At 41.8% G+C, this 19,291-nt stretch overlaps 1 protein-coding gene across 1 annotated transcript; it reads right to left on the bottom strand.

Moving 5' to 3' along the window:
- Positions 1 to 3,133: 3,133 nt before the first annotated feature.
- LOC129478346 (zinc finger protein 679-like) lies at positions 3,134 to 17,913 on the bottom strand. The gene is made up of 3 exons (XM_055269963.2): positions 17,818 to 17,913; positions 3,744 to 3,870; positions 3,134 to 3,237 (listed from the first exon to the last, which is right to left on the bottom strand). Exons 1-3 carry the CDS (start codon positions 17,854 to 17,856, stop codon positions 3,134 to 3,136), a joined length of 270 nt encoding a protein of 89 aa, XP_055125938.2. The 5' UTR covers positions 17,857 to 17,913.
- Between the last annotated feature and the right edge of the window lie 1,378 nt (positions 17,914 to 19,291).

Genomic DNA, 19,291 nt, shown 5'->3' with positions numbered 1-19,291 from the left:
CATAAATAATTCTTAAAAATCAACAAAAGTTGAATAACTTGTTTTAAAAATAGGCAAAAGATTGAACTAACATTTCTCCAAAAAAGATATAAAAATGGCAAAAAGCATTTGAAAGGATGCTTAAAATTACTAATTTGTAGATAAATGCAAAACAAACTCACGTCATAACCATTAGACTGGCCATTATAAATTTAAAAAGAAATATCAAATTTGTTGAGGATGTGAAGAAATGAAAACCCATGTGAACTTTTGGAAAAATAATGTAGCTATCATAAAAAATACTATGAATGTTCCTCAAAATATTAAAAAGGAAAACATCATATAATCCAGCAGTCTCATTTATGAATCTATATCCAAATTATTCAACACCTGACCTGGAAAACATTTGAACATCCACGTTTGTTGTATCATTATTCACAAAAACCAAAAGGCAGAAGCAATCTCTATGTCCCTGGACAAACACATTTCTAAAAGTGCTGTATACACACAATGGAATGTAATTCACTGTTAAAAAAGGGTATCTTGTCACATTTGAAAATAAACTTTGAAAATATTCTGTCAACTGAAATAAGCCAGTAACAAAGTCATTCATACTATCTGATTTCACTTATATGAGATATCTTAAGTAGTCAAACTCAGAATCAGAAAGTGGAAGGGTGTTTGTCCAGGGCTGGAGAGAGGGCAAAATGGGCAGTTGTTACTTAATGTGTATTGAGTTTTATAAGTTTTGCAAGATGTAAAAGTTCTAGAGGCCTTTTGCATAACAATATACTTATCATGACTGAAATTTACACTTTTTAAGACTGGGTCTCAATCTGTTGCCTGGGTTGGAGTGCAGTGGTGTGACCACAGCTTACTGCAGTCTCCAACTCCCAGGCTCAAGTGATCCTCCCACCTCAGCCTCCCAGGTATCTGAAACCAGAGGCACATGGGACCATACCCAGTTGTTTTATATAAAAGCTCATATATATATGTGTGTATATACACACACACATATATATGTATATATATATGTATATATACACACACACATATATATGTATATATATATGTATATATATATGTATATATACACACACACATATATATGTATATATATATGTATATATATATGTATATATACACACACACATATATATGTATATATATATGTATATATACACACACACACATACACACACATCTTTACATATATATGTAAATAAATATAACAATTATTGATAAGAATGTGAAGAAAAAGTATTCTGTACACTCTTGGAGAGTTTTAAATTGGTAGAGTCATTATAAAAACCAATATGAATGTTATCTGAAAAACAGAACTTCCAGGCAATCTAGCAATCCCACTTTTGGGTATATAATCAAAGGAAACAAAACAAGTATTTCAAAGAAACATTTGCACTCCCAAGTTCATTGCATTATTCACAATTGCAAAGATATAAAATATCCTACATGTTTGTGAATGCTGAATGGATAAAGTAAATATGGCCCCAATAGATAACAGAATATTATTCAGCCATAAAACATAATGGAATCTTGCCATTTCAACAACATGGATGTACCTGAAGGACATTGTACTAAGTGAAATAAGACAGGAACATTAAGAGAAATACTGCTTGTTTTCACTTATACGAGAAATCTGAAAAGGTTGAACTTATAAAATCAGAGTCCAATGGTAGCTGCCAGGGACTGGAGGTGAGGAAAACGAATAAATGTTCAAAGGATACAAACTTTCAGTTATAAGATGAATAAGTTTTAAGGATCTGGCTGGGCGCGGTGGCTCAGGCCTGTAATCCCAGCACTTTGGGAGGCTGAGGTGGGCGGATCACGAGGTCAGGAGATGAAGACCATCCTGGCTAACATGGTGAAACACCGTCTCTACTAAAAATACAAAAAATTAGCTGGGCATCATGGCGGGCGCCTGTAGTCCCAACTACTCAGGAGGCTGAGGCAGGAGAATGGCGTGAACCCAGTAGGCGGATCTTGCAGTGAGCCAAGATCGCGCCACTGCACTCCAGCTTGGGCGATAGAGTGAGACTCTGTCTCAAAAAAAAAAAAAAAAGAAAAGATTTTAAGGATATAATATATAGCTTCATGACTATCGTTAACAATGTTTTCTATGCTTAAAATTTGCTAAGGCAGTAAACAGGTGTTCTCATTACAAAAAAAGGTACTAAGGGTAGATATGTCTGTTAATGTGATTGTATTAATTATTTCACAGTGTATACACATAGCAAGTCATTACACTATACACAATAAATATGTAGTTATACAAATGTAATTTGTAAAAAAATTCCACAGTACAAATGCACATACATATATGCACAGGCACATGAATGACACAGTCCTGGTAAGCTTCATACTAAACAAGATAAAATTATAAAATAATAGTTATTAAAAATAAAGTCACAAATGGGACTTTAATATGTGCTCAGCAATGTTGTAATCTCCCTAATGGCATAGTATATTTGAGAAATGTAGGGAGTAGACAAATTAAACTATCTTACAGTTAAGGAATTAGGGCATATAGACTTTAAATGACCAACTCAGTTCATACTAAAAAAAGTGAAGTAAAATAACATCAGATTTTTTTTTAATTTGGGCAGATGCTTAGTATCCTGATAAAATTACCGAGTATGAATTTCTGTAGAAACACGTTTGAAACCTCCATAGTTTAGAAAATTTTAAAGCAGAAAACTCAAACATCTGTCCCGGGTGTTCCTGGAATTTCTGAAACAAATCGCAGTATCACTACTACTCTCACAAATTTCAGCCATGATTCAAAAGGGGAACTTAAAAATGGCTTATCATAGTTTCTAAAAAAATATATTTGTGTGTCCCTAAAGGCAACAGAAAAGCAGTCAGATAATGCAGTCCCTCATATGCCATGAAAATGACTTTGCCTCTCAATGTAAACTAGAAGGAGGATCACTAAAGGGAAAGTAGAATCCATAGAGAATTTAAGAGCGTGAGACAGAAGATGCCCCTGTATGAGAGAAAGAAAGAGAAATCCAGGCTTCTCACAAACTATTTCCATTGAAAGGCAGGCCTCCCAAATCACATTTTAAGGTCTGGTTCCCTCATTGACCTTGGACCTCTCATCTGTCATCTGCTGTGTCATCTGCTTCATTCATTCTCACCTACCTGGGAGTTTTGCTATTGTCTCATGTCTCTTCACATTCCAAGGTTCTTTCCTTTCTTCCAGACAGGTGATCAGCTCTGGCTTAGGGACAGCAATACCTGTTTTATTTTAAAAAGTAACATAACTGTTGCTGGGATTTTCCAATTACCAACCTAGTACTATGTTTAGTAGGGAAAAGAAGACATAATAGAAGTCTAGAAAATCCCCAAATACTATTTCATGACAGAACCTCTAGAATATTTAGGACTTATTTTAAATTTCTGGGTCTTTACCTCCACTACCCAGTATTACTGAATCAAAAATTAGTAGTGGCAATTGGATTTTCAGGTGTGGGCAACAATATTTTAAGCCACCAAACTTCTGGAATTACCACTTATCTATAATAAAAGATAACACAGATCAGCTCAGGAAAGGGGAAAGTTCAGGTAAAGATGGAACATCTTCGAGAATTTCTTTTCTACAACAACAAATCTCCAAGATTGTCTTGAAAGCAGGAATCTAAAATGTATTCATGGAAAGCAGAAACTATAGAAAAAAATTCTACAAAGGAAGGAAATGAAACCCTTGTGGTATATTAGGAAAAATGTACTGAAGTTATCCTCACCCAGGGAGACCAGGTTTCTGTAGTTCTCCAACATCACATTCCTATACAAATTCTGCTGAGCTGGGTCCAGACATTGCCACTCCTCCATAGAGAATTCTATGGCCACATCCCTGAATGTCAACAGTTTCTGAAAAAAAAAACACACACACACAAAAAAATGTACACAAACACTTGTTTACCAAGTGGCCATAGGCATAATTCTTAATTTGACTCAAGACAAAAAGAGCAAAGAGAACTGATTGTGACATATGATTGACTAGAGTCACCTAATAAAATACTTTTCAACACAGAAATATTCTCTCCTGGAGGAAAGAGAATGGAGTAAGATCTGTAACAACAGTGTATCAGCGTATGCTTTTCTGGATAATAAAATATAACATTAAGAGCATGAACACAGACAGGTACATTTTTGAGGGCTATATTTACACCATACAGAATAAGTTGTATGTATTTTTCAAAAGAAAAAGTTATGGTGAAATAGAGGGTACTGCTCAAATTTTAATACGCACAACAACAAACTGAAGATCTCATTATGCAGATTTTGTTTCAGGAGATCTGGGATAAAGCCTGGGCTTCTGAATTTCTAACATGCTCACCAGTGATGCTAATGCTTCTGACCTAAGAAGAATGTTGTGTTAAACATCCAGTCAGTGGCAGAGCCTGGGTTTATCCCAGTTTTTCTGACCAGTAAACAATGACAGCCTTCATTTTCCAAAGAAAGATATATGTAAAGAGAATCGAAGAAGACAGGGGAGCTTCCAAATTAAATGTGATGGTTTATGCACATCAGCTGGGAAATAACCCCAAAGTACTAAATAATAAAGGGAAAGATAATTCATTCCATAGCAGAAAAGTCTGTCCGAGCTCTTTATGCAAGTGAATGAAATTAACATCAACTATAACAGGACAGGTTTTTATTGTATGCTGAGGCAGAGGACACATCACCACTGCTTTGATATTGGCCCCTCAAAAAGGTAAGCTATAATCTCAATCTAATCATCAAAATACAACAATTTTATGAAACGTACAAGCTGCAGATAGCTACCAGGTTCTGTAATCTCTAATAGTATATTTAAATAGTCTTTACTTAGCATCCTAGAGAGCAAGTATCTCCAAATTATTTTTCTTAGAACTTTCTGAACTAATCTGGGCAATAAATGCCACTCTGTTCAAATGTGTATTTTCTTAATCCTCTTCTGCACAGAGCTGATGGAGCAAACGGATGGAACCTAAACAGTACATGTTCTCCTTCTTGACTAATACACAAGGACTCCAGCATTTCCCCAATAGGAACCTTGAGTATCCACACCTTCCCATGTTAAACAGCCATAAAGGGAACATTTTAAATATTACAGGTCATAAACTCATGGTAAGAATTCTGCATGGCTTGTAAGAAGTCAAGATAAAGAGAATGTGGAGAAGGCTCTGGTATATAGCAAAGAAAATTTCCAGAAGCTCTTGACTATTAGAAGAAAAGAGAAAAAAAAAATAGCTGAAATAAATTCATTAAGGAGGAACAGCACAAATAGGGGAGTAAAGGTTTGCAAGTTCTAAACACATGGAATTCCAGGAAGCAGAGTGGACACAGCTCGATCTAAGACACATTCACCTGAGAACAAGCATTTCTTCCTCTTCTTCCTCTTCTGGGATTCCTTCACAGATTTCTCTGGAAAACTCACACCTGCATCTTGAGGATGTGACTTTAAAAGTATCAGCACAACCCATTCACCTGCTATCACCACAATCACAGGCAGAAAGACCTAGATGTTCAGAAAAAGTCCACCCCTTCTATCTTTTATAACACAAGAGATTTGAGAACAATGAGGTCCTCCTCAAAGATCAAAATGTAAGTTTCCCTTTCCTTGCCCTCAGGTGCCTTCACCTAGCACAGATGCCAGAAATTTCTGGTGCAGCAATGGGAATATGTGCTTCACTGACTTGACCCTACCAAACCCAAGGAGAGCAGGCCCTGTGACCTTTTTCTAGAGCAAAGGTTGTACTCACCTCTCATGAATGTATCTTGAACCCCTTGTGCTTGACCCTGGCCTCACCTCAGAGTTACATGAGGCATTTTATTAAAACAACATGGATGCTTCCACCCAGACCAATAGACAGACTCTGAAGGAGGGCACAAGTCAAGAGAGTTCTTCAAACTGGCCATGTGATCCTAATTAGAAGCCTGAGCTGAGAACCACTTAGCCAAGCATTGTCTCTCCAGCTTCACTGTGCATATAAATCATTTGGTAATCTTAGCCCCACCATATGTAATGTGATTCTGCAGATTTTGAAAGGGTCCATGAATGGTTCCCTGTCAATGCTGATGTTGATCCCCCTGGACCTATTAGCAGCACTTAGCTAAAGAAAGCATGCACAGCACAGAGACCCTTACACCCAGCACTGTTGTCACAAGTACATATGATCCAGATGAAGACAACCAATCTCCATCCTGAAAGATCACATTCTTTGCTGGCATCTTAAGGTTCACAGATGGAGGCAAAAGCAGTGGAAAATAACACATACAGATTCACTAATGCAGTTTATTAAGCAGATACTATGTGCTCAGAAGTATGTTAAGGAGCACTGTTCTGGGAATCTCACATTATGTGACTTAATCCTCGTAACAGCCTGAGAGTTGGGTACTAAGTGTTCAATAATTCCCAGGATTTAGATGAAGGACCCAGCATTTTTATTTCTTCTTCTGTTTCCTCATCACTGATTGTGAAAAGAAAATATATAGAATGAAAGATAAATATAGACCGATAGGAATATAGAAAGGAAAGGTAAAGTGTAGTTCAGAGAGATTTCTCATTGTTACGTTTGCGTCTACTTTCTTGTGACTTGTGAAGCAACTACTGGATCTGCAGAAATAGAACATAGGTTGCTGGGTGGGATGTCTCTACAAGCCCTGGCTTCAGTGAAAAAGAAATTAAGGCTCCAAAATATACAGTAAATTGCTCCCATTTATCTACCTTTGAGTTTCAGGAAATTTTGAGCACAAGTTCTGGAGAGGCAGCAGGAGCCACCACCCAAAACTCTGATCTCCTCTAATCAGTTCTGTGAGGAGAGATTCCAGACCTAGATGAGGCCCCAGAAGAGGGTGAATCTGGACAGGGCTGGGGCAAGGAGAGGGTCCTATGTAGAATTATGTCCTCAAAGCTCCTGGGGTATTTCCAGTTCTCTTTCCTAAGCATAAGAGTTTGTGTAATTTTAATCTATTTTAGCTACCTCCTTGTCTATTTTATAACATACAATATTAAGCAATTTAAACAAAACCCTTAGGGTTTTCTAGAGCAATTTTATTAGAAGCTAAATATGTGTTCTTAGCAAGGTAAAAACACTAGAAATAGCAACAACAACCATCACAACTCTTCTGTGAATGAATAGCCTTTCAGGTGGTGACATCGGAAGTCACAACAGCATAAGGGACACGGTCCCAATGAAGCCCAAGTCCCCTGCACACCTCCCTTCATTGTACTGACCACATGGTGCTGAATTCAGCTATTTATCTAGTTGCTCCAGATTGAACGTAGGGACCATGACTGCTTCACCTATTTTTCTTGTGGCATATGAAGTGGAGGCAATTGGTTTATCAGTTTGAGTCTCCAGACCTCCTCCTTGTTTTTCACCCAAGTACCAAGAAACTGGAGAAACTCTTCTCCGGGTACCAACCAAGGAGCTTCCTTCCACGAGGAGAGAAACAAACACTGGGTGCCTCATTTATCTTACTCTGAGATGGAAAAAGAATTAGACACTCTTGTCAGTCTGATCCAAGTCTGCACAGGACATCCTCAAATGTCTCACAGACTCACAGGCCATTGTGAGAGGGTTCCCAGTGACCCTGGGATTATGGCCACATGGTGATCCAGGCAAGAGAGACTCAACCTGACTCTAAACAGAAAATCAAAGTGTCGTGGTGGAGCTCCAGAACTTGGATCCAGATGTGATATCACCCATCCTAATTAGCTAGTTCTTAGGCAAGAGGAAGGACAAAAATACTCTACTCTAGTATCACATTTTACAGGTAGGTGTAGTTGTGGTCATAGCTCTAATTATTTTGTGGCGTTGACCTCTCACTGCTAAGATGTGTTGAAAAAAAGAGTCAAACTCTGTAAAAAATTTGAATGGATTTACTCCAAGCAAAATATGAGTGATCATGGCCCACAACACAGCCCTCAGGAGACCTGGAGAACATGTGCCCAAGGTGGTCTCAGTGCAGCTTGGTTTTACATATTTTAGGGAGACATGAGACATCAATCAAATACATTTAAGATACACATTGGGTCAGCCCATAAACGCAGGAGAGCTCAAAGTGGGTGCTTTCATGTTATAGGTAGATTAACAATTTTCTGATGGACAATTGGTTGAAATTGTTATTATCAATAGAAAGGAATGTCTGGGTCATGATAAGGGTTTGTGCAGACTACAGATTTATAATGCAGATGAAGCCTCCAGGTCACAGGCTTCAAAGATAATAGAGTGTAAATATTTCTTATCAGACTAAAGGTCTGTGTTGATGTTAACCTTGGGTTGGCTTTTCCTGATTTCTAAAGGGAAGAGGGCGTAATGAAGCATATCTAACCCCGAGTTCCTGTCATGGCCTGAGCTAATCTTTCAGGTTCATTTTGGAATGCCCTGGCCAAGAGAAGGGGTCCATTCAGTTGGTTGGGAAGGCCTCAGAATTTTAATTTTGGTTTGACAGTGCTTGTTTATACTTACAGATTCTGCCATCAGATTCTATTTACATCAGGAGCCTCCCACTTTTCTGCAGCAAGTCACTGGACAAGATCTGGAAAGCTCAAAGGGACACATTCTGTAAGGGGGACTTTAAGATGTCAATGTTGACCTCACTATGCAGAAAATGTCTCCTGTGGTTTTTCTGTACGTTCTCAATCCAAAGTCTAGCCCTGCTTTGTAAATCCCAGATGGTGGCCAGCTCTTACATGCAGATTCTAGGTGGGATCCACCTGTCTCTGCATTCTTGGGTATTACAGTAAGCAGAGTAAAACCAGAGGAGAGATCCCCTCAAAGAGGCTGCACACTCTAAATAGTATGTTGACTGAAAAGGAAAAAAGCAGCAGGGCATGGTGGCTAACACCTGTAATCCTAGCACTTCGGGAGGTGGAGGCAGGCAGATCATCAGGTCAGGAGATCGAGACCATCCTGGCTAATACGGTGAAATCCCATCTCTACTAAAAATACAAAAAATTAGCCAGGCATGGTGGCACATGCCTGTAGTCCCAGCTACTCAGGAGGCTGAGGCAAGAGAATCACTTGAACCTGGGAGGCGGAGGTTGCAGTGAGCTGAGATCACGCCACTGCACTACAGCCTGGGCAACAGAGCAAAACTCCGTCTCGAAAAAAAAAAAAAGGAAAAAAGCTGAGGCAACATTCACAGAAGTAGAGTTTATTTGGGCCAAGCTTGAGGATTGCAACCTGGGAGCATAGATTCAAGCTGCCCTGAATATACACTTCAGTTAGCAACAGTTACAAGTGGATTTGTAAAGGCAAAAGTAAAGGACAAGTAGTGGGCTGACACAGAGTTGTTAGTGAGAAATTCTTATTGATTTACAGAAATAATATTACTGATTGGCTACACATTGTCAAGCAATAGGGTGTGGGATGTAGTGTTCAGTGTGGGATTATTAGGTTAATGTATAGTTACGTGTGGCAATAGCAAGCAGTTTCAAGAGATGCATGCATAGCTCAAGGCAGTAGGACATGATTGTGGCCTCATTTTAGTGTCTCTCTGGGCCTAATATTTGAATTCCTCAAATAAAAGTTTTTCTCTTTTCTCAAATCTCAAGATCTGGAACCAGAATTTGGAGCACAGTTTTAGGTCTTGGATGGGTAGAAAAGCAGCAGGTGTTATTTGCACTTGTGTGGGCATTTGGACAAGAAGAGGAAGGAGAATGTGGAGATTCTTCTCATATCTACTCAATGCACACGGTTATCCTGACTGGGTTTCTGGGTGCTGTGGTCTCTGGATCAGTTTCAGATCTGAAGATACTGGAGTCACTGAAAGAGGTGGAATGGTTGACTGCTGCCCTGTGGAGTTGGTAGAAATATGGTCTAAAAACTCTCTAGAAGTGACTTTAGATGACAATAGATCCCAAATAGGCAGAAACACCATTCTGCCTGCGTATTTTGGGGGCAGCATGCACTTTGTAGCACAATTGTGGATTGGCTGGCAGCCTGAGGGGGAAAGGCCCCTCCAGCAAGAAGTGTGGTGGGAACTTTATATGTTTATATCATATCTGGCAATTCTGGAAAGTGTCTGGAGAATATAATTAGAAACAAAACTGGGGAAACGCCAGGAAAGCTCCACAATAATAGAACAGAAAAAAAAAAAACTACTGTATCATCACACAATTAAACCAGAATGTGACCTGCATCACAGGCAATCTGCTTAGAAGAGTGCAAAAGTAGAAAGAAGGTCACCATCATTAGTCCACAAGTGGAGGACTTAGCAACACCATTTGTCATACATAGTTCACCCTAAATTTACCTGGTAATGGGGGGTGGGCATCTGTGTATGCTAATTGGCCATATTCAAAAAATAATAAACTTCCCCATCTTTATGACAGGAAGTAGTTTTCCAACTTGGAGCCAGGTGCCTGCAGAAGGTAGCCTCCCACTCTTCTAAAGATACTATTGAACAGTTTGTGATCTTCTTGGCTACTTACACTTCAAAGCAATGGGTCCCTACTCCCTGAGCTCTGGCCTGCAGTACTCCCGCTTGCCCTCTCCTGGCAAGCTGTGTCCTCTCTTGAACCCTATTATCTGCCGCTGAGGCACAGCTCACAGCCTACAGCTGGAAACCCATATCCCACATGGACCCCAACTGTCACAGCTGCACCCCAGTGCTACATCATAGAGTGGAGCCCCTGAGCTGCAGGAGAAGAGCCTGCAGGGCTACTGGGTAGAATTATATTTTCTCAATAATGGCAACAGGAGAGTTTCAGCCTCAGTTTCTGTTTCTATGAGTGACAGAGAAAAAAGACTGCTAGATTCCCAGCATGAGTCTGGATAGAGCAGCTCCAAGGGTTGTCACTGTGACAGCCCACCTCTCAAAGGCACCAAGAAACACTAAGAGGTCTTCTGAAACAAATACCCAAAGAATTGGCAGAAAAACAGCTCTCAGTCTGAGGAAGATTGTTTTGAGAAAAGAAAAAGTTGAAAGCATCTTAAAGAAAAACTCAGGTTAGATATGAGATCAGTCAAGTTGGCCAGAAAATATTCCCTGAAGCAGTTCCCCTTTAAACACTCAAAGTGCACAGCTACTCTCAGCATGAGAAACTAGTGTTATGAACAAAGGGAAAATATTCTCAGCAGAATTTCTTAAAGCTTTTCTTCTGAAGCATCTATGCTGATCTCTAATCTGCTGGCCATTGGATTGGGCATCTACATTGAAACACATCTGACAACCTCCACCAGCACTTTGTGATGAAGAATTGAAAGCCGACTTTGTTCATCTAGATGATTAGATCTGAGCTTGCAACAATGCCAACTGAAGAGCTGTTATCATCCTTGGGTGGCTGCATCACCTGTGTCTATTTGTTTGTAATAGCTGCATTCCTAATTTAGTAAAATAAAAGAATAGAGTCCAAAATCTTGCTGACATGTAATTATACCTATGGGATCAATTAAGCAGTATGTCAGACTAATATCTACTGTAACAATGTTGTAGTGAATTTTCTTTAGATATTAGATATAAATAACTATATTTTTAACAAACTAGTCGTAATGTATGCAGTATTTCCTAAAATTATCTGTAACCTTAAGTTAAAATACTTTATATTTTTTTTTTTTTTTTTTTTTTTTGAGACAGAGTCTCGCTGTCGCCCAGGCTGGAGTGCAGTGGCGCGATCTCGGCTCACTGCAAGCTCCGCCTCCTGGGTTCATGCCATTCTCCTGCCTCAGCCTCCCGAGTAGCTGGGACTACAGGCGCCCACCACCGCACCCAGCTAATTTTTTTGTATTTTTTTTGAGTAGAGACGGGGTTTCACCGTGGTCTCAATCTCCTGATCTCGTGATCCACCCGCCTCGGCCTCCCAATACTTTATATTTCAAAACAATAAGTAATATTGATATTAAAGTTACTAGTTCAGGAGTTTGTCCAAAATAAATATAATAACCCTATATTCACACTACTGTATGAAATACTGTTTCATTTACACGGATGTAGTTGTCTACTAAAGACTACACAAAACTATGCTAACTGTTCTTATGTAATAAACAGAAACAAAGGTACAGCTACACATTCCACTGTTTGGTTCATACACTAAACTGCTCTTGCTTTTGCCATGTAAGTACCACGGCCTCCAAATACTACGGCCTCCAAATACTAGGTCATTGCCTTAGATGATCAGTTTTCTGTCAAAGGAAAGATACTCAGTATCTTTTACTCTTCATCACTCTGTATTGTTGAATTTAATCCTATTCTTTGTGCTCAAGTTTTTGTGCTTTTAAAATTAGTTTATCCTAAACAAATCTATGTCTACTTTAAAAGGTAGAAAACAGAAAAATAACAATAAAATGAGCTTTGGGAGGCCGAGGCGGGCGGATTGCAATGTCAGGAGATTGAGACCATCCTGGCTAACATGGTGAAACCCCGTCTCTACTAAAAATACAAAAAATTAGCCAGGCGTGGTGGTGGGCACCTGTACTCTCAGCTACTCGGGAGGCTGAGGCAGAAGAATGGCGTGAACCCGGGAGGCAGAGCTTGCAGTGAGCCTAGATCGTGCCACTGCACTCCAGGCTGGGTTAACAGGGCAAGACTCTGTCTCAAAAAAAAAGAAAAAAAAAAAGAATAAAACGAGCTTTGCCAAATCAAAAACAGAATCAAAGCCATGGTTCTCAGGTCCTAAAGAAAATCTTGAGTCAAAAAGGAATGACAAAAGGTTGATTTAGCTGTTAAAATAATTTTCATATATTTAAAAAAGCAGAAAAAATTACATATAAATGCTTTAAGAAAAGGAAAAAGAACAAAATCTCTTCCCTTACTTTCAAAGATTAATCCTCTTATTTCTAACTTGCATTTTCATCTACAATGGCCAGGTCTAGGGACATGGCTCCTGGATATCTGAATTTTGGTAGGCACTAGATTCAGGTATATAAGGGGTGGTCCTGGGCACACAGTATACACATGAAAGACGGTTTGTGAGAGGGAAAGCAGAAGAGAGAAAGATGCTATCAGAAATCCACAGGTTGGGGAGAGTGCAAGATAGGTGGAAAGACTGGTTTGTGCTATACATACTGGCCCAGGTGAGACTATATTCTGATTTATTCCTGTGTCCATGTAGTAGATGAGATTATAATTGGGTTGTCCAGAACTCCAGTCTGGCAGAGCTAATAAGTTAAGTTGCTGCTACAAATTTATTGTCAGGGTGGAGATGTACCAGGGGTCCTCTAACTACTTTTGTGGGTTTCTGGCAAGAAACTTAAGAAGCAAAGGTGCCATAGTGCAATTCATGAGGATGGTGCCTAGTCCTGGGAGAAGTGTGGCCACATGAATGCCTAGTGAGTATGTTCCCTAGTGGGTGGGAATCACGTGACTGCAGCTGTGGTAGGAGAGGGCCTGTTCTCAGCACTCCTTTCCTCTAAGTTCTCAGTCCCCTCTCTCCCTGGTAGGAGACCCACAAATACAGGATAATGTGCAGTGTGACAGGCTGTGTGCAGGAGAGCAGAGCTGATCTTCCCTGGACACCCGGATTCTCAAGTCTAGGCCCCTGTGATGCTGCTCCTCTAACACCAAATCTATGGAGTTTGCTGAACACTAAGCAATTCTCCAACACCAGCTGGGTGCCTAAATTTCAATTCTGACAATATCCAGAGTGAGCACAGGCCCCACAAGTTCATGGCTCAGCCCCACACCATTGCCCTTACTGTAGATGCCAGTCACAAGCCCTGGGGGCCCATCTATACATCTCAGCTACTGCCACTAAACACAACTCCCATAATCCCCTTTCAAGTTCAATAATTTGATAGAACTTCTCACAGAACTCAGAAAAACACTGCCCTTAATGTTTACCAGTTTATTTTAAGAGATACAACTCAGGAAGAGACAAATGGAAGAGATGTACAGGACAAAGAAAAGTGGTGGGGAAAGATGCGGCTCCTAGGTAATCCTGGCCCATAGCTGTGATTAATGACATTCTTGTCCTTTCTGTTCTCCAGGAACAGCTTAATAAAAAGAAACACAACACTCTTCCAGATACGACTGAGATGATGCTCCCTTTTTGCCTATCACATAGCCACACACACACTCTGTAAATTTCCATCTTTTTCTCATAAAGAATAGGCTGAACAATTTTGTCTTCAGTGGTCAAAACAAAATACTTCCCTTCTCTTTTTTCTTTTCTTTTTTTTTTTTTTTTTTTCTCAGACGGAGTCTCACTCTGTCATCCAGCCTGAGTGCAGTTGCACAATGTCGGCTCACTGCAACCTCCATCTCCCAGTTTCAAGCAATTATCCTGCCTCAGCCTCCCGAATAGCTGGGATTACAGGCATGTGCCACCCCACCTGTCTAATTTTCATACTTTTAGTAGAGACGGGGTTTCGTCATGTTGGCCAGGCTGGTCTCAAACTCCTGACCTCAGGTGATCTGCCCGCCTCAGCCTCCCAAAGTGTTGGGATTACAGGCGTGAGCCATCGTGCCCGGCCCAAAACAAAATACTTCTTATATAAACATTGATTAAGTTCCTCTCCCTCCCCCAGGTCCCTGAACTTTGTCCTGCCCTCAGTCTGAGTCAATATACAACCTCACTGTATGTACCTCCTAAGAACACACTGACTTCAGGATGAAACATTCTCTGAGCTGGAATCTGTTTTGCCATCCTCCGTCCTAACCTTCCCCTCCAATCTTCATTCTAATCTTGTCTGTTCCTCCCTATGAAAGACAGCTCTTGTCTGCCTAACCTTCGGGATCTTCAAAGATCTTATAGTTGTCACTTCCCCCTGTTGCAATACTCCTTCAAAACTAACTTCTTACCTAAATCGGACTTTGTTTTATTTGGCAAAGTCTAGAAACAGCCCCTGGAAAATAACAATTCCATCCTCAGAACAACCCATTCAATCCCCTTCCACCCTAAACCCAACTGCATCTGCCTGCCGATACCTACTTTTCCAGAGCTCTGTAGCTTCTCTCAGTCTAAAACCTTCTTCCACGGTTGGAGTGACCAGACTGGGATACTTGCAGGGGAGGCTCCCCAGGAAAAACTAACTGGACCTCCAGCGAACTCCTTTTGCAGACTCAATATTGGCCTTAGCTTGGGGTCACTGGGCTCAGGCTTCGACTTCCCAGTTACGGTTATTCACTTTGTTTTAAATAAGAAAATACTAGTCTTTGAAAAATTCAGCAAAATTGCTCAAACCGTGTTTATATGTAAGGGAAGGACATTTTAATGTGCTTATATTTCATACCTCCACAAGAAAAGCAGAAGCGTTTATCCCGTTCAGACAATAAACATATAATTATTCCACAACTCATTTAGTAAGCAATTCATCACACAGGAACACTTCTAGGAGGTGTCAAGTCCATCTCATGAAATTTAGAATTAAACTCAGAAATCAAGATAATAGACATAGGACAGAGATATCTACTGTCCCAAATTCACACTGCAAAAAGAGGAACTGATGTTTTAATGAATCTATGCAATTCACCAATTAATCTACCACATTTTCTTATGGAAATGTATTCAAGTTATGCAGTCTTAACGGAAGACATATTCACTATCCTATTCCTTGATATCATTTCCACAGCTAAGCCCTGGGATTCTATTTGAAATCACCTCCTAAAAAAGAACAGACTGAGAAACTTCCTACACTCCCTCTAGAAAAGAAAAAAGGTAAATCAGATTTTTTTAACAATTGGATTTCCTGACTAGATATCTGATTTTTTCTCAAATCCATCTCTTTCATGCCCTTTGTAAATGTCGTCTTACCTTTCTAGTTCTACTGATAAAATGAAATTTACAGTTTAAAAACTGAAGTTTAAATAAGTGAGCAAATTCGTTCAAGGTGGCAAAACTAGGTAGTGGCAGTGCTGATTGCAACACAGACATGTCTGACTCATGTGAAGTCAGGTCATCCAGTAACTGAGAGATCTTTCCATCCTGCTCACTGAAGTGCTCAGTGACCACCCTCCCAGGACATGCGGTACTGTGCATCAGTGAGTGAACGACCCAGGTGCATTTTACTTGCAGGTTCTTGCACCATCTCATTAGGATGGGTTTTCCTTGTCCTTTGAGATACTTTAATTTTCCTTTCAGAAATTTGAGAGAATCCAGAGGCCAGGAATCATTTTTCTCTTTTCCCCTCAAAACCAGCATCTGATTGGCTGACCAACAAAATGTGTCTCAAGAAACAGAAGCTGGGATCAGTGAAGACAAACTAAATGTCCCAAGGGGTTAGCTTTTTAGAGGCACCATATATATACCAGGGGACTCCTCTCAGCCCCAGGGCCTCCACCTGCTCCCTTGACAGACTGCACTCCATAACTCCCAGGTTTTTCTCCGCGAGGAAATAACCCAGGGGCTGATATGCACTACACACTCCAGCAGACATAGCCATGACGAGTATCTTGGGTCATCCTCAGATAGTACTGAAGCTCAGAACCAGGAAAAGACACGAGGGGGCTGAGGACACATCAACCTGTAAAGTTCCCAAAGAGAAACCTCAACCCAAAGACATTCTCATAAGAAGTCTGGACCTACGGAAGATAAAAGGAAGACAGGCACAGAGATTTTTTTACGGTAGTATCAGGGGATTATTCTCCACTTTCCTGTGAAATGTTTACAAACAGAAAACAAATATTTTGTAAGGTGCCATCCAATGCTTTGTGAAAAACTAATTAAAATAGTGTCTGAAATGTACAATCAAGGATGAATAGTTGATAATTTTGTGAATTACGGAGGAGAAATTAACATTTGAGAATGTCAGAAGGAACTGGAAATTTAGGGGGTTTTTTGTTTGCTTGTTTGTTTGTTTTGAGATGGAGTCTCACACTGTCGCCTGGGCTGGAGTGCAGTGGCGCGATCTCGGCTCACCGCAACCTCCGCCTTCCAGGTTCAAGCGATTCTCCTGCCTCAGCCTCCTGAGTAGCTGGGATTACAGGCGCTCACCACAACACCTGGCCACTTTTTTTTTTTTGGTATTTTTAGTACAGACGGGGGTTTCACTATGCTGGCAGGGTGGTCTCCACCGCCTGACCTTGTGATCCACCAGCCATGGCCTCCCAAAGTGCTGGAATTACAGGTGTGAGCCACCGCGCCCGGCCTGAAATTTAGTATTTTACTGCAATCCAGAGTTAGACTGGGGGAACAGGGGGTTGGACTTGAGACCCTGCTTGAGACACATTTGGAAAATGCAAGGGGAAACCAGTTCCCTGGGGAGTGTTATAATAATTAAACAGCAGGCAATTAGACTGAGGTAGCTCTAGTGCCCTGTGTTCCTGTGTTAAAAAAAAAGAATCTAACTCAGAAGTATTTCTTGTAAATTACTTCCTTAGAGGGAAACAAAATTCAGGCTTAACCCATCACAAACCGCCAATTAACCTCTGATTACATAACCAGAAAATTTCTACCTCGATCGTATAGATAAGACAACTCCATAACTGTCCCCAATCATTTACTGAACTGGGTTTCCGTCCTCATGCACCTTATAAAAGCTTCTCCTTCAAGCCCCTCCTGTGGACCACAAACCGTGGCTCAGTGCTGGACAATTCTTAGATGCTCTTTGCTCCAATAAATTATTTAACATTTTTGCAATGATGCCCTTTAAGGTTTAACAGGAGAAAGAAGGGACAGGGGATCCCGGACAATAGCTCCCCTCGCACAAGCCCCACACCCCGAATCGGAGCTCTCCCTAGGACCCTCCAGCCCACCCTCACCATCCAGGCGGCGGAATGCTGCAGACGGGGCGAGGTCGCCGTGCAAGTCTGGGACAGGATGCAGGTCCCAGGGTGGGCCCAGCCGCCATCTTGCAGCCTGAGGGAACCCGGGTTGCGCCACAGGCGGTTCCAGCCGCTTCCAGCTATCCCCGCCGCGTCTCAGGACACCAGGCCCCGCACACTCACCATTTCTAGGCTTCCAGGAGGCCCTGGTGTGTTAAGCATGGATCTCTCAATACTTGCAGGTCACAGGGCCACCTAGGCTGGGCCTGAAGTAGCAGAGAACACAGCAGTAAACAACGGAACCTGGAGATTCCGGCACAGTGAGAGGGGAAGGCGCCAGCATGTGCCTGAAGCCGCGAAGGCCTCTCTACCTGCACGCCTGATTGGACAGCTCCCAAACCAGTGACACTGATTGGATAAGGTCTCAGGCCACGCCCCCTTGGCCCCTGAGTGACAGAAGATGTGACCAGACACTGGGCTGAACAAGGCAAGAGCGACAAAGACAGAGTCCATGTAGAGAGGCAGCCCAGGCGGGGCTGTGTCTGTCCGTTAGGGATTCTGTCTGCAGTCCTGTCTGCAGAGCATTGGTAATCACGGATACCTGGGGTCCTTCTGTCCCAGAGAGATGTACCCTCTCCCAAAAGCAAGTGCAGCCACTGGACCCGTCTAAATGGAGAGAAGAGGCAAACAAGAACTTTTAGAAAGTGGAAGAGAAGATCATTTGAGGAAGAACTCCTGCATTCATGAGGCCACAGAAAGGCAGGGAGCAGGGCTGTAGGGTGTGGGGATGGGACAGAAAAGAAGTGATCAGTAGAGTATGCTGAGTTCTTTAGAACTGAGAGGTAGGGACCAACACAGAGAGGAGAGGCCAGGACAGAGCAAGTGAATTTAGCTCAGATGGCGAGGGGCAGAGCACAGAGGAGTCTTTGCCCAGAGCATCCCATGGAACCTGCAGTGGATGATCCCTGCAGCAGATGGTCCCTGCATGGTACCAGGCAGATGCATAACAACCCTAGCACGACCCCCAGCCATGCCCTGCCCCTCGCCATCTGAGCTAAATCTACTTTCTGTACATGACGTGGGGCAACCTCATGGCCTGCAGAAGCCGGAGAGGCTGGGAGACTCTTCTTAAGCCATTTCCAGCAGAGCAGCAAACACCACCAGAGCTTCAGCCCCATCTAATCAGACCTGTCCTGACATGCCAGCCCGGCTTCCTCCCAACTTGACCTGACAGATTCCCTCTTGGTGCCCTGGATGACAGACTAGGACCCAGGGTTTCCTGAAACCTTGATCAGGATGGGAGCCCAGAACTTTCAGATGTCTGCACAGAAGATTGTTTAGGAAGGATTCTGAATTTGGCATCTCAACTGGGGATCCAGGCAGTGCCAAGGCTCTGGGCAGGCTGGACAAGGAGTGAAACTCAGGCTCTTGACTCCATGCCCAAATCATGACGTGACAGCACTGGCAATACTGTGTATCCCCAGATCCATTCTCCACCTTCTCTGCCCTGCTCAGTGCCAGGAAGCTGACCCTGCAGACTGGGGCACCAGGGGCCCTCACAGCAGCTTTCATCTGGGCTCAGCTAGTTGGAAGCACGGCAGGAGTTTGGGGGATGATAGGGCATCCGCTCCACTCCCACCTTGCTGTGTACAGGGGC

Source organism: Symphalangus syndactylus, chromosome 3 (assembly GCF_028878055.3).
Source record: "Symphalangus syndactylus isolate Jambi chromosome 3, NHGRI_mSymSyn1-v2.1_pri, whole genome shotgun sequence".
Taxonomy (NCBI): Eukaryota; Metazoa; Chordata; class Mammalia; order Primates; family Hylobatidae; genus Symphalangus; species Symphalangus syndactylus.
The sequence above is the reverse complement of the archived record's forward strand: the minus strand, read 5'-3'. Positions and strand labels throughout refer to the sequence as shown.